The following is a 22,654-nucleotide window of genomic DNA, read 5'->3' on the forward strand; positions in this document are numbered from 1 at the left end:
TGCTGGACAGTCCCAAAGCAGCTGTTGACATTTCATATTAATCTGCCTTAGCAGAAGTGAAAAATGAGACTATGGTGGCATACTTTTCCCCTCAGTATTCAAGAGACATGAGGCTAGATTGCCAGATCCAACATGACAGTGTCACACAGGTGTGACTTTCCAGGCACTGTATCCAGCTTCTCAAGGCCTGACCCGTATAAGTTGGTATGCCAAAGGGAAGTCAGAACGTTTGGAAAAATCTCTCTTTGGAGATAAAATGACACTTGGATCTACTGTTGTAGCCCACAAAGCCATCGTTAAGGTTTTTGTGCTTTCATTAATTATTGTAGGTGCTTGCTGCTGAGCAGATGAAAGCCTTCAGAGGGTTGTGTATGTGTGTGTGTGGAGGGTAACTATGCAGTCTTCCTCCATCTACATCAGTTTTGCTTGGTATGAGATACCTCAGGCTCAGTTTTCTGCTGGGTCTGGTAATGCAGATTTAGGGACTATTTGCCAGATTTTCAGTATTTTCATTTGGTGTATGAACTGGGGTTTGTGTGGAATACTGGATGGACATTCTTATCCCTGCAATTTCTCAGTTCTGTGGAACTGAATCCTGGGCCTTAGTGTTTGTCTTTCAGGATGGATGATATCTATCCACAAATGTATGTTTGAGCAAATGAAGTGTAAAGTGCACACATACAGTCTATCATGCCTTCTTCTATTGGTTCTGTTTTGGTCAAACTGTGGTATGCTCTGTGATAGTTCCTAAATTTTGTATTTAGTTTGAAAGTTGTGTTTTAGCGTCTTTAGTTGCAAATGTTTTCTTACATAAATACAAAAGTCACTGAACATTTGATTATTATTGTTTAATTTAATATTTATTATCTGTGCAGACCCTGCCAGCACAGGTGTTGCTGCAGAAAGTCAATGGAAGTGCGTAATTGTCTTATTTTGAAAGCAGTGCTTTTCTTCTGTAGCTCAAAGTGAATGAGACAGTGTTGCGTATAAGCATGTGTAACTTCTAAGAGCATTCAGTCTTGGCTTTTGGATTTGGTTTGTTTGGGGTGTTTTTCAATTTTTATTTTTTTTTTTTTCTCCTGCAACATTTCTCAGAACGTCCTCTGCATTACACAGAGAATGTGTTAGAACAAGTTCTTCACTGGAGTTCACTACCGGAACCCGGCACTGCATATCTGATAATAAAGAGGTTTCTAACAGCAGACATCATAAAACTCTACAGTGGTACGTATCTTTTTTAAAACTTAGATATTTCATGTGGGGACATGAGGATGGCAGTTCTTTTACAGCTGTTTCATTGGGGCAAAGTGTCCCAGAACGTCTGAATTACTACTACTTTATGAAAGTTACTGTTTTACTGAGGGTTGTGCTGACCTTCTTTTAAAAAGTAAAATTCATGGATCTTCTTGTTTCTACAAACTATAAGCCTTCCCGTTTGAACATGAAAATACAGAGAAATTTCACATTCACAGTGTTTGAAGTTCTGCTGTGAAACTTGTGACTGCTCTTTAATCCATAGAGCAGTTCTGCATAGTCCATTCACTATGCTCTCTCTCTGTGGATTATACATACATATATCTTGTGTATATATAATTACATTATATATAACCATGTAATTAATATATTAAATAATTTTATATGCTAATAATAATATCTATTTTATAATCTGTTGCTTTCAAGCTACAAAGCTCATTAGAGAGTATTGCAGCCTTTAAAAAGGATGAGGAATTTAGATCTGACGCTTGAAAGGAGATGTAGCTCAAACTTACGGTGGGAAACTATAATTTACAAGCTGCCCCCATCCTACTTTGGTTTTTTACATAATACCTGGATTGAAGTCTCCCATGTAATAATGTGTAGCATTCACTTTGAAGGAAGCAGTGGTTTAGAAGTTCGAGATCCAAAAATTACTATCGTGTTTTCAAGCAGTTGAAATCCTGTATGCTGTCACTGTAAAATGCGATGATGACACACAATGCCTGGTTTATGCCCATCTGATTTTATCTAATGACGTAGTCAAATATGCAATCTTTTCTTTTTCTCTATTCCCCATCCACAGAGGTATTAATCTCTCCATCTATATATCTCTTCTGTCTTAATTTTAAGAAATAAAAGTTATGATGTTATTCTTCTGAAAATATTAGCCTTCTCTCATCATCCTTTATTCCTGTAAAAACATACTCTACAAATACAGATCAACCTTAACAAGTGTTCTGTTCATGACCATTATGTTCCAGTATCTCAAAACATGTCATAGCAGACAGGGAATAGAGAGAAATGGCCAACTTCATTAAATGCTTGATATATGAACTTCCATCACCTCACTCGGTGTGTGTTCAGGAATAATCAGAATATGGGTTTTAAGGACTGTGTGAACCACTGCTCTGAGAAATACGTAAGGATCAGGCTAGCGTCAATTTACAAAATGTAGTACTGTTTAAAGGGGAAATCTGCCATTTGCTCTTCTTCTCTCCTAATTTCTATATCCATTTCTTCTCCTAACCCATCACAGTAATTGTTTGCATCTGTTTATTCAGTTTGACTTTAGTCTAGATACACTGGCTGTTGACTGAATGTTTACATTTATTGGCTGTTTTTTTGTGAGTGTGCATGTTAAAATAATCAAAAACTTATTAAATAAGTTGTATTGGTTTTAGTGGTTTGAAGAGAAAAGTCTCTGCCAGTTGCAGAGTTACAGTGTTGATTTCTGCAAACTCTACATGATGATCTTGTGTATCACAAAATATTTTCTTGAGGGTGGAATTGCCACTTTAAGGAAGTTTTACATGGTGAACATACTTTAATTTCTAAAATGTTACTTTTTCTAACTGGATCTTGTTATAAAATAATATCTAAAATCAACACAATTCTATAGTAGTTTTATCTTGTTAGATTTCTTGAATCCACTCTTAGCTTGTAAATTTGCTCTGAAATATTAGCAATACTGAGGAGCAATTTCACTAGCTTCAGTGAAAGTGTAGATATTAAGTGTAGGCAAAGATGCACAGAAAGTCTGCACATTCATCCATGTTTTGTAGTTGCAGTTGTTTATTGTTACTATTTCTAATCTTGCATCTGTACACTGTTAAATAAACAGCTACTTCAGGACAAAAAGATAATGGAGGGTTTTTTAGACAAATATTGTACTTCCATCACTAGATAGTATCAGAATGAGAAAAGGCACAGGATCAGGTCATTGCTCCCATTGCCTGAAGGAGAGGCAGTTGTGGCTCTCAATTTTGAAGTACACAAGATATAATGGCTGACCTGAAGGAAAAGATGGAGACCTTAATCTCTCCACTCTTATACACTCCTCATGTTCCACTCTTACACACTCATCCTTTTTACTGAGTAGCAGGGCTAAGGTTAGATATCCAACCACTACTGTTTGAATTATGTTTTTCAACAGTAGATTCAGCCTACAGAGTTGGACAACTGGGTGGTTGGTGTCTTTTACAGCAAAATTAATAGGCCTGTGATCATATTATGTTTATAATTGAATTCAGTGACTTTTCTTTGGTTCTCTGATTTATGTTAGAATACTGCAGACTAAATTATTATATGCCTGACCTTTTTCTTCCTGTTACTGTTACCTTAAAGCTTTGTGTCATCAGCATTTTTCTCCTTTTATTTCCAAAAACTTCTAATGATGTTTGAAATAATGTTGGTTTAGTTGTGAGCCTGATGGAACAACTCTGTTATCCTCATTTCATCTAGGTAACTCATCATTGTCTTCCCTGTCAGTGCAGCTTTTCCCGTGTTCCTTATACTTAGTGCATTCTCCTTTTTCATAATTATTCTCATTTTGTCCTTTTTACTAGTTTTTCATGTTTTGTAGTATCAATTGTATTGAGGTCTAGATGTATATTTTGTCTAGAACTCAACATTCCTTTTCAAGTTAAAAAGAGTTAGTTTACTGATGTATTTCAGAAGACTTGTGGTAGGTTTTCCACTTTCTCATAGACCATACAATCATGGAATGGCTAGGGTTGGAAAGGACCTTGAGATCATCTAGTTGCAACCCCCCTGCCATGAGCAGGGAGGGATGCCTCACACTAGACCATGTTGCCCAAGGCTCTGTCCAACTTGGCCTTAAACACTGCCAGGGATGGAGCATTTCACTCCAGGGATGGAGGAAGTTCTTTACTGTAAGGGTGGTGAGGCACTGGAATGGGGTACACAGGGAAGTTGTGAATGCTCCATCCCTGGCAGTGTTCAAGGCCAGGTTGGACAGAACCTTGGGTGACATGGTTTAGTGTGAGGTGTCCTGCCCATGGCAGGGGAGTTGGAACTAGATAATCTTAAGGTTTTTCCAACCCTAACTATTCTATGATTCTAGTATTCTGTGATTTACCACTTCTGTAGGCAGCCTGTGCCAGTGCCTCACCACCCTCACAGTAAAGAACTTCTTCCTTATATCTAACCTAAACTTCCCCTATTTAAGTTTGAACCCATTGTCTCTTGTCCTATCACTGTAGTCCTGGATGAAGAGTCCCTCTCCTGTATCCTCGTAGACCCCAGGAAGATACTGGAAGGCTGCTGTGAGGTCACCATGCAGTCTTCTATTCTCCACGCTAAACTGCCCCAACTTGCTTAGCCTGTCATTGTATGGGAGGTGTTCTGGCCCCCTTGTCATCTTTGTGGCCCTCCTCTGGACTTGTTCCAACAGTTCCATGTCCTTCTTATGTTGAGGACAGCAGAACTGCACACAGTACTCCAGGTGGGGTCTCATGAGAGCAGGGTAGCGGGGCAGGACCACCTCCTTCGATCTGCTGGTCACGCTCCTTTTGATGCAGCCCAAGATACAGTTGCCTTTCTGGGCTGTGAGCACAAAAGCCAGCTCATGTTCTGTTTGTTCTCTACCAACACCCCCAAGTCCTTCTCCACAGGGCTGCTCTGAATCTCTTCTCTGCCCAACCTGTAGCTGTGCCTGTAGATTGCCCCAACCCAGGTGTAGCACCTTGCACTTGTCATGGTTAAACTTCATGAGGTTGGCATCAGCCCACCTCACAAGTGTGTCAAGGTCCCTCTGGATGGCATTCCTTCCCTCCAGCGTATCAACCGAACCACACAGCTTGGTGTCATTGGCAAACTTGCTAAGGGCACATTCAATCCCACTGTCCATGTCACCAACAAAGATGTTGGAACAGGATTAGTCCCAAGGCCAGTCCGTGTGGGACACCACTCGTTACTGGTCTCCAGCTGGACATTGAGCCATTGACCACAACTCTTTGCGTGCGGCCATCCAGCCAGTTCTTTATCCATCAAGTGGTCCATCCATCAAATTGATGTCTCTCCAGTTTATAGGCAAGGATGTCATGTGGGACAGTGTCGAACGCTTTGCACAAGTCCAGGTAGATGACATCAACTGCTCTACCCCTGTCCATCGGTTCTGTAGCCCCATCAGAGAAGGCCACCAAATTGGTCCGGCAGGATTTCCCCTTAGTGAAGCCATGCTGGCTGTCACCAAGCACCTTGTTGTTTTTCATGTGCCTTAGCATGGTTTCAGGATAATCTGCTCCAAGATTTTGCCTGGCACAGAGGTGAGACTGACTGGTCTGTAATTCCCTGGGTCATCCATTTTCCCCTTCTTGAAAATGGGGGTTATATTATCCTTTTCCGGTCATCAGGAACTTCACCTGACTGCTATGATTTTTCAGTTGTGATGGACAGTGGCTTACAACTTCATTCTTGAGCTCATTTAAGACTCACAGATGAATTACATCAGGCCCCATGGACTTGTGCGCTTTCATGTTCCTAAGATGATCTCAAACTGATTCTCTCCTACATTGGGCCGAAGGTCTTCATTCTCACGTGTTCCTGCATCTGAATTCCAAGACTTGAGGGGCGTGGTCAGAGCACTTGCCGGTGAAGACTGAGGCAAAGAAGTTGTTGAGAACTTCAGCTTTCTCCAAATCAAGGGTAGCCAGTTGTCCTGTTTCCTTCCAGAGAGGAAAGATCTTTAGGTATGTTCTCTTGACATTTTATTCCATAGCTTTTCATCCTCTTGCAGAAGCACTCTTTCAAGTGCTTTTCATAAGGGCAAGGTGTGCATATTATTTTGGTATAAGAGGTACTCAGTACAGCTTAGTACTATTTCAAGCCCCTTTTCCTTACCTGAAGATTTCCAACATTAAATTTTTCTTAGTTAGAAAAATACAGATTGACAGTAAAGGGTGTGTGTATATAGGTCCTTGAAATTCTACTGTTAATGAGTTACATAATTCGAGTAGGAAGTGTTGATTTCTGAGAACAGGGGTTATTATTCAGAGGTGTTGTTTGAAACACAAACTTCTAAACCACAGGTAGATCAATGCTGAATGGGTTGAGTGCATCTGGTTCTTAGTAGATGCAGAGTTCTAGAAAGTTCTATTTGTTTTTTAGTTTGTATCTGAAAAAAATATTCTGATTAGGACACATCCCAATTATTTTAGATTATGAAATAGTGGCTTCTAAAGAATACCGAATATCATCAATTCAGAGGATCGTTATTTTTCAAGGTCTTTAAATATCAAGTGTTTTATAGATTTATTTTTTTTTTATGGTGAGATTTTCTATGCGAAGTTTTGAATGAGTGTCATGTCAGGAGCTATGTGCAGAAGTTTAAAATCTTGTAATTTGGTACAGATGTGGAAGGATACTGCTAGTCTCACAACAACTTGTGATTGTGTGGATAAGGATTCCTACTGTATTCTGAACATGAAATACATATTCCTACAGGCAAAGAGGGAACATGTTAGCACTTCTTTTAATTGTGCCTATCTATTCACGTTTTTAATTCAGATAATCCAAATAACTTCTGATTTTAATTGTTGAAATGTGTTGATTCTGGATTCCGATTCTATCTTAAACTCTAAAGAAAATACTGGGAAATCTTCTTTTGAGATTTTTTTGGTTCACAGCAAGCATACTGATTAGAATGTAGTTGGTTTTATTTAATAGGTTAAAGATGTTTATCTTTTTCATTTCCATTATATTTTTAAACATAATGTTTTTCATCGTTTTGTTTTGCACTGAGATATAAAGCATAAGGAAATTAAGAGTCACATTTTTAATTATCCTCTTTTTGCAAAAAATTAGGGTTAGTAAAAGGAATAATTTAATTTCAACCCTTTAAACAGCTGTTTTTCAGCCAGTATTAAAGATGGGATCTAGATACAGCTTTTCAAGTTAGTCCCAAAGTCTCTCTAGCCGTATAAATGATAGTAGAATCTGACTCTCGAGTTTTGATATATAACCTAACTGGGGGTTTTATATGCACTTCAAAGTGTATTTATGTAATTGGACATGTGAAACATGGATGTTTTGTGCATGCAGAATTATCCATGTAATGCATTAATATATTTTTCACTATCTAAATGTTACTTATTTCCTAAATAGACATGTGTGGAATAACTGTCTACAGTTTCTTTAAAAGAAGAACAAAAATCCCTTAAATATTGAAGTGCAGGTAGCTGAAAACAGTACAATCCAATATATTTGTATTAAACCCTGCATTTTATGCTTGTTAGTGATGTTTCATACAAATTCTTAATTCTCCCTTGTCACCTCTCATACTGGCTTTGTGTACCTCATTCAGTGACAATGGCTCATTTAGCAGAATGTGTGAAGATAGAAAAAATAGATGATTTTGATTAGTACATGTTACAAGTGTTGCTGCCAGAGCATGACTAGCTGTCGCTGTATAATACTGCACTTCACAAATAAAAAGAAAATATGCAAACAGTGAAAGTTGGTCTTTTTTTGTCTTCTTTGTCTTTCCTGACCAAATGAAAATGTATTTTATGTTACTTTTTATTGTTGAATTCTTTAAAACATGTTATTCTTGGTTTTTGAGATTATGTTTCTGGGCAAAGCTAATAAACTAGTCTAAAAAAAACCAAACCCCCAAACATATATCGGGCAGAACAGGAAAAACAAAACTAGCAAGAAGTGGTGGTGCAGTAGTTTATATGTACTAGTAATACTTTTTTGTATTATTTTATTTAGAATTTTAAACTGCTAAGGACATACTGAAAAATCTAGTCACTAACATTGCAAACTGTCAGTTGTTCTGGTACTTTTTAAAATAAGAGCTTTTTTGGTACTAAGTTCAATGCTTTATAAAGCTGACTACAAAGTTGTGCTTTGGGTTTGTTTGGCTGTTGATTTTTTTTTTTTTGAGATTGTTTTAATGATTTTTATTAATTTTGCCAAATATATATATGTGTTTCTGTGTGTTTTGACTCAAACAGAAAAATAAAGACAGACTTATGACAAAATCAGATCTTAAAGAAAATTTTTGCCTCTCTGAAGCACAGAGATTAAAAGTACTCATGCTGTACTTTTGAATTTAAATGCACTTTCTATTCTGAAAGGATTCTTTTAATTAAAGTGTGTTGATGGACTCTTGCTATGTTATCTTAGAACAGAAAAGCCTTTTTGTCCCATAGTAATTAAAATCATAATCTGTCTGTATTTAAGAGTGCCTTTCTTATTAATAGACAATAGATTCATATAAGTATTTAAGTGTAATATAGAATTATATATTGCTGTATTATTTGTATTTAATATAAAATGAGTGAAATTGTCATTTTAGTCTTTTAATAAACAGTAATACTAGGGGCACTTAAAAATAGTGTTGTGAAATCTTCTAACAAAATGCTTTTTTTTTTTTCTTGATAGAGAAAAATGAGGAAAGTAGTGTGAAAGCAGGCAATCTGAAGTATAAAGAAGAACCGTCAAAACTACTGTCTGGAAACAAATTTCAGGAACGTTATTTTGTGTTACGGGAAGGAAAATTGCTTGTTTATAAGGATATGAAGGTACCACAGACAAACTCTTCACCAAACTCATTTAAGCTTTCTTTTTTCTATGAAAAAAAACCCAACGAAAAACAGATCAACATTTTTGATAGTAAATGAGAATTTCTAGAGTGTGGGGTTCCAGTACAAGGTTTTTATCTTATTACTAAACAGATGCTTTAGTAAAAGGAGTTTGTGTTGGTTGCTCGTTTAGCTATTCTAATTATGCGTTATTATAAGATTTAGAAAAAAAAAATAAAGCAATGTTCAAGAATGCCTACAACTTGTGTGACTAAGCTGTGACTAAGTTTTTTGAAAATGTACCGTAGAGAGCAGTAATAGAAATAATATGGAACTTAAGTGAGCCGTATGGTGTTTTTCTTGTTATTTCATACAGAGGCTTTTGAAATTACAAGCTCCAGGTTTCTTGCACCTACAAGTGTAGTGACAAAAGAAATTGTAAGAAACAATAATTCTCAATACACTAGCAAAATCTTTCCCTGCTTTCCAACAGCAGTTTTCAGATGTACTCTCAATCTTCCAAAACCTAGTATTGGTAATTAGATATGCCTCAGAATTCCACTTAATACTTAATGGCATGGTGGGTCTTAAATACTTCGCAAATTTTCTTTAAAGAGTGTTTTTGAGTGTATTAAAGTATAAAACTAAATATGCATTGTGAACTATGTTTTCATTTTAGTTTTGATAGTTTCTATGTGTTTGGTTTGATTTTGTTGTTTCCCTTTTTTTTAAAAAAGGAAAAAAGCTCTTAAAGGTTAAAATGCATTTATTTTTGCTGACTGCTCGTTTTGCCCATCCAGCAAATACTGAGGCGTACTTGCTGACCTTCATAAAATACTTTTTCATAAAGACAGATCCATTGCTCAAGTAAGCTAAAGCAAAAGAAGTACTGTATTTTCTTGTGATAGGGTGGATATAATCTTAATTAGAACTACCCCAGAATGTCAAAAATATCATCTTATAATTTAGTGCTAAAACTCAAATTGTCACATATGTGAGAATAAATGAACATGCTCACAAAACCTTAATTAGTATCTTAGAGTTTGTGATAGCATTGTTGTACTGCTTTAAGATCTGCTTTTTTATTCCATCTTGATTTACAAAACATTAAATTCTCTAACTCAGATGGAATCTTGAACACTAGTACTTTTAAATGACTTTGCACTTGGTTTTGAAAAAAGCAAGTCGAAATAACATTCTGATAAAATAGTGTATATCCATTTTTTTTAATTTTCTTTTGAGAGACGTTCATCTTCCACTATTAATTTTGGTTTCATTTTAGTCAGAAATGAATACTAGGAAAGCTTGACATTGCAGATGAAAAACTGTATTTAGTAAGACTGCATTTGTTTATTAATTTATAAATTCTCATTAACAACAAATTAAGTTTGTGTATGCAGATGGAAATACATACTGTTAAGTGTTTCTCTTGTGCAAGAGCAATTATCAAAAAAGTGAAACATTTCTGTGATACTGTATTTTAAATTACGTTAATGTGTTAATTGACTGCACATACCACTGCAGTGTACTGTTGTTAAGAAATACGGTCACACACAGTCAAACGGCTTCCATAAGGTACATTTTTGTGCAAAGGATACTGTTATTTAACTAAATACTGTGTTTTGTAAGGGTGTTCTTTCATCCTGGCAGTACCCTTCCTTTGAGCAGGATGTTATGTAAGAATACTGACCAGAAAATTGTAGTGTGTTTTTTGTTTCATTTTCAATTTGTTTTCGATTTCGTTTTTGCATATGATTATGCTATCTCAGATTCTGTCGCTTTTTCCCCACACTGGAGTGTTGGATATTGAAAGCTGTAGAGGGAGAAATTGAGAATCCAGGACAGTTAACCCTGGAGTAGCTTTTGTAATGGGATTGTAAGATTTGTTAAGGTTATTTTTGTTTGTTTCTACATAGAAAACTAAAACGCTTGACTGAAATGCAAGAAAGGAATGTTAGTCTATTCTTTTTAGTTGTGGTCTTGTAGTAGAACAGTGCTCATGAGAATTTTATTGTTTCCTGTCAGGATTCCATCCTTCAGGAACTTTCAGTTCTCATACCTAGTGCAAGTTTATGCCTGTTGTACGTTGGCTAAAGGTAGTTTCTTCAAGAAAGGAGCAAGGAAGGAACCTCAGGAGATCTTTAGTCCAACTTTCTGTTCACAGCAGAGCTAGCAACTGAGGTCGGAATGGATTGCTCAGGGCTTGATGCAGTTAAGTCTTGAAAACCCCATTTTCAGTTGCGGTACCTGACTGCCCTCATGGGAAGAAGTTTTTCCTCATGTGTAGTCATCTTCCCACAGTCAGAAGAGCCTCATTCAGTCTTATTGGTAACTTCCCTGTAGGTGCTGAGAGGCTGCTGTTAGGTCAGCCTCTCCTCACAGGGCAAGTGTTGCAGCTCCCAGACAGTTTGGTGGGCTTCTGCTGAACTCATTCCAGATTACTGATTCTCTTTTTACTATTGAGGGGCCCAAAGCTAGTTGCAGATTTCCTTGGGTTGTTAAAAGACTTCTTCTGCTTTTTCTTCATCCTGGTTGCGTGATCTGAAGCAAATAGTCACCATGATATTGTCTATCTGATAGAAGAACTTTAACAGAGGGCAACCCTACTCCTCATCTTCCCTGACTGTCTCTCTTGAAAAGCTTGGGCCTAAGTATTGTAGAACTCCAGCGCTGTGAATTGTAACACCACATCTTCATTATTCCAGCTGTGTTACAGTTTTGTGACTTCATGTGGACCTCATGTTCTTAGACTGCTTCCAGTAATAGCGATTGGCACAGTTTGTTAACGGGAAAGAGAGAAAAAAATTAATGATCTGGAAGAAAAAGAGGGGTGCATTTTCATGCACCTCATGTGGCATTTTCTCTTTTGCACATTCCTGATAAAATAATTAGTATCTTATTTCATTTGCAGGCTAGCAAACCCGAAAAAGTGTTGTTTCTCAATTCCCTGAAGCTTTATCTTGGAGTGAAAAAGAAAATGAAGCCACCAACAAAGTAAGAATAGAAAAGAAAATAGGTTAAGCTCTGAATAGCAAGTACTCTCAAGTCGGGGGGACATAAAACGTGGTGGGACAAGGAAAAGTCAAGATGCCAATTGAAGTATGCTGAATTAAATTACCCTCTATAATAGTGTGTTGTTTCTATCTCTTTTTTTCTGTTCCATATTAACTCTTCTGTGCTAGGAAATTACTTTATTGATTGGCTTTTGTTAATCTTAAGTATATTATCTCTTGTGGATATGTTTGCTGTTAGCTCACTTAGTTTTGTATTGTGTGTCCTGCATTCATTGGTGGACATGCAGCCTTTGCACCAAGAAAAAAGAGAAGAGAAAACTAGCTAGTCATGGTGACAGTTCCTGTTGTTCAGTAAAGGATTTTCCTTTTTCAGGATCCTTATTTTGATATTTATTCTAGCTGAAGACTACAGTGCCCTTTACAAACATCAGTGACTATGTCTCTGGAAAAGAGCAGTGAAAAATGACATCTGTTTTTCTCAGATGTTTCCAGTACTTGTTTGGTCGAAGCTTTGGGACACTGAGATAATGTACAGAGGATCCTATCCCAAGGGGATCCTAAGTGATCTGTAGCCTTTAAACAGATCTGCTTGGACTTTTCCTTTACAGCTTTACAGCTGGCACATCAAAATGCCCTGAAAAGGTCTGTAAATTTCAAGGCTTAATTGTGTTACGGAAGAAGTTGGTATTTCTTTTAATTTTGTTGTTGTTTTAAAGCACAGAATGAGTAGGAGATGAGTCCAGAATAGGAGTAACAGATTATGTAAATGAGTCTTTGCAGGTAGGTTCTTTACTTGAGGTTTATTTTTAGTCTACTTGCAAAAGGAGACTTTGCAAAGTCTCTTCATGATCTCCAGAGTGTCTGTTTCTTTCACCTTATTGTGAACCTATGCCCTTTTTTTCCAACAATTTTAACATACCTGTAAACTTGTGTGTTTCCTTTAATTTATAGTGCAAAGCACACTATTTAACTTCCACACTGCAAAGGACTCTCTGCTGGGCACCATCTTAGCAGTTTTACTTCCAGCAGCTTTCAGAAAGTACAGCCACAACCAAAATGTGCTGGTAGTTAGCCATCATCTGCAGGGCCTGTCTATAACCCTTTGTCCAGAACAGATTGTTCATTACCTGTGAATAAACCATGAAGAAATGAGTAAAATCCATCATCAAAACCACAATTTCATTTTAGATTTGCAGTTTACATTTAAACCTTGTAATTTCACACACACACACACACACACACACACACACACTTAAAAGCGCTAGATAAAGGTAATGAATCTCTGTAGCTTGAGAATTTGTCCTGAACTTGAATTTCTGAAACTAATCTTCAAAATTTTCTTTTTGTTTCAGCTGGGGACTTGCAGTATTTTCTGAAAAGCACCAGTGGTAGGTAAACGTAAAACACATGATTGGCTTCACTTCAGTGTTTAATATTTGTTGAAATGTTCAATTGCAAAATAATAATGTTTGGAAACTAATGGGCATTATTTTGCATGTTGACTTTTTGCAATGTTTTTCTTAATTAAGTGAACAGTCTTCATGTTTTGGTAGTATTTTTGGGTCAGGTGTTTGTCTCCCTTCTATGTGGCCATAAAGCAAATTATTTTCATGAACTTAGAATGGTAGATTTTAAACCTATGCATGTGCTTTAAATTAAGTACATGCATTGTTTTCAAACTAGGGTAAAGTGATAATTTGAAGTATTTGTATTTCCTAATATGGAAGTGTTAACAGTAAATACAGACAGCATTCATAAATGAATGTAAGCACTGTTTGAAGTTGTTTAGAAGCCTATTTAATATGTTTATCTGCAACAGGATTTTTTGTTGCTTTTCTTGTTAATTATATATTGAATTCTAGGTATATATGTTGCGATGGACAAGATGCGCAGATGGAGTGGATGATCAGCATTTTTACTGCACAGGTACTAGTCTGATCAAAGAATTTAACTTTTACTGCTGTTTTGAAAATGCCATTAAATAATGATCCGTATGTGTTGTGGCTATGTTATAGATAAATTTGCAATGCCGTTAAAATTTCTGGACTACCCAATGAAATAAAACAGCAACAAGGTGGCTGTTAGTCTGTGAAGACTATTATTTGTAATGTTATTTTCATATGAAAGCTAAGTGCTTTGAGAGTAAGGGAGAAGGACATTCTGTGTTTTTTTATTACTTTTCCCTTCTATGTTGTAGAGAAGCTGGTTAAAGAAAGACAGCTCATTTTCTTTGCAGTCATAATCCTCTTCTGGGTGAAATTCTGGCTGTTGACCTAAAGCATGTATTTGTGTACCACAGTGCCCAAGTGCTGTTTCTCTACTCGCTAGTTTGAACGCTGGATGCAAACCAGTCATAATAGAAAGGTGTACCAATTCAAAATGTAGTGAACGAACTAGCCCTTTTGAAGAACTATTCCAATACAGCAGTATTCTTCTGGTATCCAGGTTAGCTTAGTTAACACTGACAGTTCATCGTGTTTCATAGGAATTCTCCTAAATTAAGTAATCTTCTGCTTGTTACTAGGTTGTGGGTAAGGAGCGTGTACATTTCAGTGCCATATAATACATTCTTGCAAATGGAGTTTAATATTTTCGTAGGAGGAAGCAGAAGTAAGAGAGATGGGAAGAGTTCAAGCTGACGGGAGACTGGGACATAGTTTAAGATTTTTCAGATGTGTCAGATTTTTCTTGCCTTTCCTGTGATGTTCAGTGAACTTCGGGAAATAGCACTATGAATAAACATGACTAGATTTATGATTACCTGTGACCTTTACATATTACATGATGTGGACTGGGCACAAGACTCTTGCCATACATAGTTTTTAGAGGCTTTCCAAAATAGAATCTGAACCTTCGTAGATAGTAGCGTTAGAACGCATGCCTTGTAAGGAAGACTTCCAAATTTGTCTTATTCAGCTCCCTTAACTGAACTATTGTAGTTTCTATGGAAACAGCCACTGGTCCTGGCATATCTCGTTGGCCTAACATGAGCGGTGTCACAACAAATAGGTTCAGAGGTTATTGATACAGGCTACTTAGAAATAACTCATACAAACTTGGTAGCTGTTGAAGGCCATTTGATGTAAAATCACGGGAAATGCTAGCAATTAGGATTCTGATCAGGTAGTGTGGGATATAGAATATTCCTCTGACAGTACAGATAAAAAACAGAGACATACAGCTCAATGTTAAAGATATTATTTTTCTAACAAGAAAAGTTAAATAATTCCATATGCATTAAAAATCGCTTTGAATTAATATTGTTGATTTTTAAAAAATTATTCCAATAAATGAACAGTACAATGAATTGGCAGTACTAATGACCTACATTGAGAGGGTGTTTTGGTTTCGTATTGGGGGTTTTTGTGTTTTTTTTTGGGGTGGTGTAGTGCTTTTTTGTGGAGTTTGTTGGGTTTGGATTTTTTTTCCTTTAATCAGCATTCTGAACATCAGTCAAGTTGTCAGACTCTGAATTGCATGAGAAATTAAGTGCTAATGATGCAGATTTGCTGTATTATTCTTCCTGCAATCTACTGCTTTAAATATATTTTACCGTGAATATCTTCTTGAGAATGCAGTAGCTCGTATTGCTGAGGCTTACTGTAAGATCTCCTGTCCTGGTTTCAGCAAGACTAGAGTTAATGTTGGTTTTTTTTTTTTTTTTTTTGTAGTAGCTGGTGCAGTGCTGTGTTTTGACTTTAGTCTGAGAATAATACTGATAACACACTGATGTTTTAGTTGTTGCTAAGTAGTATTTACCCTGATCAGAGACTTCTAGGTTTCCCATTCTCTGCCACTGAGGAGGGGCACAAGAAGCAAGGAGGCAGCAGAGATAGGACACCTGACTCAAAGAAACCAAAGGAATATTCCATACCATGGAGCATCGTGCTCAGTCTATAAACAGGGGATGGCTGGCCAGGGGCTGCAGATCACTGCTCGGGATGGGCTGGGTATCGGTCAGGGCATAGTGATTAGTTGTACTGTGCATCACTGGGATTTCTTAGGGTTTATTCCTCTCTTCTTTTTTATTTCCCTTTTCATCATCATCGTAATTATTATCATTATCATATTTTGCTTTTGTTATTAAGCTGTTCTTATCCAAACACATGGGTTTGAGAAGACTTGAGAAATTGACATTTAATGATCCACTGCAATTAGGAGGGAGATGAAACTGTTACTGTGCTCCTCAGTGCTTGAGCAGAATAAGACTTTATTGGTAATTAATATCAGCACTATAGTTATCTTTTTATTCCTCCTGTTTTCAGATAATATTTATTCCTCTAGTATAAATGGTGCAGAAAATATAACTAGCAAAGTGTACCTACCACTGTAATCTAGTAACAAGAGTATTTTTGATACAGAAAATAAGGTTATCTCAGAGGTTACTAATTTTATACTTCAAGCTGGCAAATACTAAGAGGATTTGTAGCAGGACCAGTGTTCTTTCAGTTATATGCAAAAGCATCCTAGAAAGTATGGCTAAAACTCTATTCTTGAACTCTATAATAGTTTTGTACAAAATCACTTAATAGCATGCATAGCACACAGTTGGAAGTAATTATTTGATGTGAAGATGGACACGATAGTATTCTTCCAGTTCCATTGCCTTTGATCAACTAAAGAGGCACATTGTATCACCATGAGGTGCAATTGAACAGATAGGTCAAAACTATGAATATATACATTTATTATATGGCCTAATACATTGCTAGCATTTCTGATGTACTTTCCTAGAGTTCTATTTTAAGAATTGTTACAGACAAAGAAGAAAAATCAAGCTACTTGACAGGGATAGTTTCCTTAAGCTTGCTGAGTATTAAGGGAGGCAGTTTCCTTCAGAAGCTGACTTAAAGTTTCTTAATCACTTTCTGAATTGGATTTGTTTCTTGTATCTTAGTCCACAGTAAACTGATTTTGGTTGGCAAGATTTGATCTCTCAGATAATACCTTCTCAGTGTTTCATTGGAACAAAATGTCAAGCCATTTCCTCTGAGATAACGTACGTTGTTATTGTAGGTTTAAGCAATGATTTTCTCCTAAATTATTAATATAAATTTTTAACACTTGTTTGCAAATTTGGGTAATTTTATTTTCTTTTAGAAACTTTTGTGGGAGTCCTGAAAGCATGTTTATATGGAATTTTGAAATTCTGAATTGAGTCAGTGTGTTTTGTTTGATGATATTTTCTATTCTTTGAAGGCCATTTAAACAATAATATGGAGGAAAGATGTTTGCTACATGAAAATTGTATAAAGACATTTTGGTTCTGTTTACTCAGCATCATGCAGCACTTACAAAATATTAGCATAATTTAGGGCACCATAGTGTCTTCCCCCATCTCCCACAGGAGGAGGGCATGTTTTGTGCAGTAGATGGCTTTTTCCAAGACTTCTACATTACAAAAAGGATTTGTATATTTATGAAATTCTACACCAAAAATAATGAATCATTTTGTCCTTCAGCACGCAGATATATGGCCACCTGCTGGAAAAGCACGAAAACAGTCTATAACTAAAAGTCCAAAGATTGGAGGCTTACCACTAATTCCCATTCATCAAGAGAAGACCACTTGTAAAATCAGAGGGAGTTCAGAAGTAAGTGGTGTTTAAACTTCATGTAGAACTTATAACCACAGTGCTGTACTTTTTAAAATAGTCCAGTAATAATGAACTCTTCAGGATGTTCTTTTCATTGTTTTGTCATTAATGGACAATTTAATGTAAAAACACATGGTGACCTAAACTTGTGTCACCTCTTTGACTGTTCAGTAAATCAGTAGTGGATTGTTACTAGTGTTTGGGTTTTTTTTGAGCAATGACTGTTAATTAGAAGTAATAGGACTGTGGGGTGGACTTATCTGCCTTACTTCCACCTGAGAGACAGCAGTGCTAGTGGAGGCACTTTTCTGCTTGGGAAAAATAATGGTAACTAATCTTAATAGAGCAGAGAATAAGTATTGAAACAAAACAGCTTTGTCCTTTGACTGTATGCAGTATTATTTCTTGCATGTTTTAGAAGATTTTGAAGGGAGGTAGAAATATGGTATGTGTTATCATAACTTACAGAGATTTCGATACAGGTATGGGTTGGTGAAGCTGACTCAGTTGCATAACAAACCAAAAGCAAAGGTAGAAGTAGTGCTCTACCTAAACAGCAAACTCCATCTTTCTTTTGTTCTGCTTTCTTCAGGCATTTCTACTCTGGCTTACAAATTGACTATAATACAGTGTGAATGCAATTATGGTTTTCCTATTTTGTTTAATTTGTCCTTTTAACCTTCTCTCAAAGTATTTTTGCAGTTCTTTGATAAGTTCTTTCTATCTAATATTTGCATTTTAAAACTGTCTTTTTTATGAAAATAAATCACAGGTTTTGTCATTTAAAAACTTAATAGCCCTTAAGTATGTTTCTTACCTGTTCTTATGCAGGTACAGTTGTCATCTACAATAAGTTCTTTGAGACGGCTGCAAATTCAGACATTGTATCTTATCATCCTAAAGGTTTTATTTGATTTTGAGCTTCATGATTTAAAATCCCTAATACCTTATAGTGTGAGAATTTTTTTGTTAATAATATTTTTGTTGATAATGTGCCTCATTATGAAGGACTCTAAATTAGTTTCATACACTGCAATTTTGAGAAATTCTCCATTTAAACTTAAAAGTAGAACATCGCAGTCTTCGTTATTTATACCCTGACTAGATCTAGAGAAGTTTTATGCAAAGGGCATTTGAAATCTTTAGGAAGGTTAACACAAAATTATAAGATGGGAAATGTAAAACTAACACTTTTTTTTACCTGAAAAGCCACAGCTGGAATGAACAGTAAAATAGTGGTGGAAAGTAACCATATGATATGGTTTATTAAGGAGAAATATTATACAACAGTAAATTGTAGTCAGTAAAGCAATAGACATCTCTTTGGAGACCCACGCCTCCAGTCTTTCCATGGATTTGCAATACTTCTCTAACAAGCAAAAATTTTAAAGCTTAGAGAGTAATAACAGAAGGAAGCATTTTCTGAAAGATGCTGGTTTATGAAAAATTAAGGTCTGTTTACAGATCAGTGCATAAACTTGTAGTAGAAATGCGATCAAAGTTACCCTCATATAGGCAAGAAAAGAGATTGTAAGTTCTCCAAGCAGCGGAAAACAGTTGTATCTTTCTGATGTGAATATAAGGGGAAAAAGATGCTAAACAATGTAAAGGTACTCAAACTGATGAGTTTAACATTAAAGTTCTGTACTAAAAAGTCTATATTGAATGTCTTCTTTTTTTCCCATTATTGGAAGCAGTTTTATTGTGTGCTAACAAAAGAAATATGTAATGCCCAAAGTTTGAAACCACTGTATAACTAAGAATCCTTCTAATAACAAATGGAATCAAAATATTTCCATTATTTGTGCACTATGTGTTGCATACATGGAGAGTGGAATCATTTAGACAAAACAGAAATATGCTGTATATCTGCAGTAATTCTGTAATTTTATTTCCAAATACAGAAAAACTGAGGAATGAGGGGGAAAAAACAAACTTACTTTCCATTGTCAAATATCATAAGTTATACCTTTGTAGCATTTTGAAAGGAACAGGGGATAAAGGAGGATGCAAATATGTAGAGTTGCACCATGGTCCTTTGTTGGTGATATGCAGACAAAAAGAAAATGTAGTTAGATGTGTGTATTATTATCATTTTGTTCACTAATTATTTGATTAAGGGCCTGAAATTTAGATGCAAACAGCTATTTCTAACTGAAATTGTTGCATTTTATACTAAGGGTTATCAGGAGAAAAGTATGGAGTCCAGTAGCGTAATAAATAGCATGAGACTAACAGTGGGCAGTGGATTAAATATCAAGAAATAATATTGTTAAAAAACTTGATGTGGCAGTTCTGATCACACATCAGATACGTTCTTTTGAACAATAGAATTTGGCTCCATCAACTGAATATTCTTAAAATACAAGTATGTAGGAATTAGGATTCCTTGGTATACTGAATCTGCTTTAAAAGTTCAATATGTTGAGTAGTAGTGTGTGTTAAGGGGCTACATATCAATACCCAAGAGTGTTTCAGAGAAGCAGGCAGTCTTTAAATGAGTTCCGTATTTAACCTGTTCCTATGCTCATTATGTAACGGGCTCCTGCTATACCCAGTTTAGCAGGAGAGTTGTGCTGATTTCGAAAGGGTAGTTGGTGTTTTTCTTCTTAACGTTTCAATTTTGCATCTTTCATGTAAAAAAATCTGTAAATAGAAGATTGTTGCTTCTGACTGAATTCTGCAAGGTATTCATATCTTAGTTTGCTGAGTAACAGTGAATAGCTTGGAGTGTGTTACTCTGTTTTCTGAAAGGTAGTGAATTACAATTTACATTTCATGTACTACATATAGAATCATAGAATAGAATCATAGAACAGTTAGGGTTGGAAAGGACCTTAAGATCATCTACTTCCAACCCCCCTGTCATGGGCAGGGACACCTCACACTAAACCATCTCACCCAAGGCTTCGTCCAACCTGGCCTTGAACACTGCCAGGGATGGAGCATTCACAGCTTCCCTGGGCAACCCATTCCAGTGCCTCACCACCCTAAAATATATATTTATATTAATATATATTACCACAAATAGTCACTTTATTGTTATTTTATTAATTGAACATGTATCACTGGTGATAACGTCACTGTTACCTACATTATTTTCAGTGGAAAGCAATTATTTTAAATGGAAAACTATATCTTTTTCAAGTATTTAACAGAACAGAACTCCCTACTTTCATGAGTTGTTGGGACAGTTTCTTGATTGCCTTAAACTTCTTTTCAGTGACTATAGCTAAGATATAAATAGTACGATGAACATATAGATAATAGGATGCTTCTTGCTGGCTTAGGTGATAGTAGGAGGTTCTAAAGTGGTAGCAGTTGTTACTGATGGGAGCAGAATTCATGTCTTCAGGCAAACTAAAATCTGCTACATAGCACGCACTAGTGGTAACCCATGTAACCCCAAAACCAAACAAGGCAAGAGCCCTGAAATAGTGTGAATGTTGAGTTCTTGGCACTTTCATTTCACTGTACAGATATGCTTCTAATACAGATATGCTTCTATCACACCAGTTGCGAGTTTTATTTTCCTTTAATTTCCTCCAGTTTAAGAACTTAAAAAGAGCCTACCAGTATGGAACAGTGGCATTGCCATCAGTTTGTTGTTTTATCTGAGTTCCCAGTATGTTACTTAAAATTCCTAGCCAAAATTTGAAAAAGCAGTCAGTCTTATAATTTATCAGGTAGTACTGAACAGCTGCTGAAAGTGTGTGTGTGATCCTGTAAAGTAATCTTTTGTGCATACATGTAGCTCAGTCATTAACTTATAAGAATTACAACATTCACAGTTGTCTTTGATTTATGAATTCTGAGTTTTTAAGAGTATATGGATCTGCTGTAAAACATTCAAATACCAGATACTGTTATAGGATGAAAATCAAATTTTATTTTTTTTAAGTATTTTAAAAATATTTTTAAAGTGTTACATGAAACGAATGAGCAAAAATTGCAATCTAAACATTACTGAACATTGCTTGAGTGTGATCTTATTTCTCTTTGCTTGTTTTCTGAGAAGATAGAACTGCAATCTGGGAAAGCAAAATTTGGTGAGCATCATGAAAATGACTTCCTGGAAGAAAGAAAAAAATTGAAAGAAAAAGCTTCTATTGTGGCACAATGTTTGGAACGGAAGGAGGGGAAAGTGCGAAATCATGCAAAAACACATCAGAGCTTGATCTGTGTTGAGGATGTGGGTGCAACGATGACTGACCTACATCAAAGACCACATAAGTTACTGAAAAAAAATAAGAACAAAACAAACAAAACTACTTTGGAATTAGATAAAAAATTACCGTCAAATGTGATTCAGGAACTAAATACAGTGCTGCAAAAGAACAGAGGACTTCATGATGAAAACTCCAGCTGACTTCCTGAGACTGAAGTTTGAAATATACATATATATGTGTGTGTGTGTATTTTCCATGCAAAAATAGTCTTTTTTTGATGTCATTTCTACAGGGCAAAGAAAATAATTTGTTTATATGCAGCTGTTGATTTTGTATATGCCTATGTCGCGTGTTATAATTTAAGATTGAACTGAGAGGACTGATTATGAAGAACTCCTGAAATTTGGAAGTTCTCCTGTGCGGTGCAATGACACCTGGGTTATATCTATTACATTTTATTGCAAATTTCTTTCATATAATAATCATAAGCACTATCAAAGCTTTTGTTCTGTTTATATTCTGTATCATCTTGTATGTACTGGAGAGATATTTTTGGAAGAAGTCAAGATATACAGTGAAATTTGTACTGTTGGTCTGCAATATAGTTGTCTTAACACTATAAAAATGAGTAACATACGCTTTGAGAAGTAATTTTTGCATGTAATTTTTTATTATTATTATTTAAGAGAAATATTAGTGTCTCCTCCTATAGATTTGTGCTCTGACAGGGCAGCATGTGAAAGAATCCAGAGGGAGAGGACTGTAGTAGATAAGACAGCGTAATTAGTTCTTGTATCTGAAAACTGTGTCTCTCTGGTATACATCTAATTATGACATCTAAGCAATGAGAATATTAAGGATGACAAAAAGCAATCTTTAAAGTAATATCTGATTTAAAAGGGTATACAACTTGGAAGAGCAGCAGCATCTTTTTGCTTAATGGACTTAAGTAATTTTATAAGCAGACCTTGGTTAGCTCTGGGTGAAAAAGGCAGAATTTCCTGTCTCTGGATAGAGCTTGCTTGGTGCTGACAAAGTTGCTAGCATCTGATGAATATTTAATGTTCACA

At 35.9% G+C, this 22,654-nt stretch overlaps 1 protein-coding gene across 1 annotated transcript in view; it reads left to right on the plus strand.

Annotated features, from left to right (window-relative positions):
- The window catches only part of ARAP2 (ArfGAP with RhoGAP domain, ankyrin repeat and PH domain 2), a 118,762-nt gene extending 96,529 nt beyond the window's left edge, over positions 1 to 22,233 (plus strand). The window contains exons 26-32 of the mRNA XM_057418943.1: positions 1,096 to 1,224; positions 8,665 to 8,804; positions 11,716 to 11,798; positions 13,171 to 13,206; positions 13,681 to 13,744; positions 17,281 to 17,412; positions 21,431 to 22,233. Coding sequence (XP_057274926.1) covers positions 1,096 to 1,224; positions 8,665 to 8,804; positions 11,716 to 11,798; positions 13,171 to 13,206; positions 13,681 to 13,744; positions 17,281 to 17,412; positions 21,431 to 21,784 — 938 coding nt within the window. The 3' untranslated portion in view covers positions 21,785 to 22,233. The remainder of the gene's footprint in view (positions 1 to 1,095; positions 1,225 to 8,664; positions 8,805 to 11,715; positions 11,799 to 13,170; positions 13,207 to 13,680; positions 13,745 to 17,280; positions 17,413 to 21,430) is intronic.
- The last annotated feature ends 421 nt before the right edge of the window (positions 22,234 to 22,654 follow it).

The sequence above is a fragment of the Pezoporus wallicus genome, unplaced genomic scaffold (genome assembly GCF_028554395.1).
Source record: "Pezoporus wallicus isolate ANWC-B61680 ecotype Strahan unplaced genomic scaffold, APGP_CSIRO_Pwel_v1 contig_5647, whole genome shotgun sequence".
NCBI lineage: Eukaryota > Metazoa > Chordata > Aves > Psittaciformes > Psittacidae > Pezoporus > Pezoporus wallicus.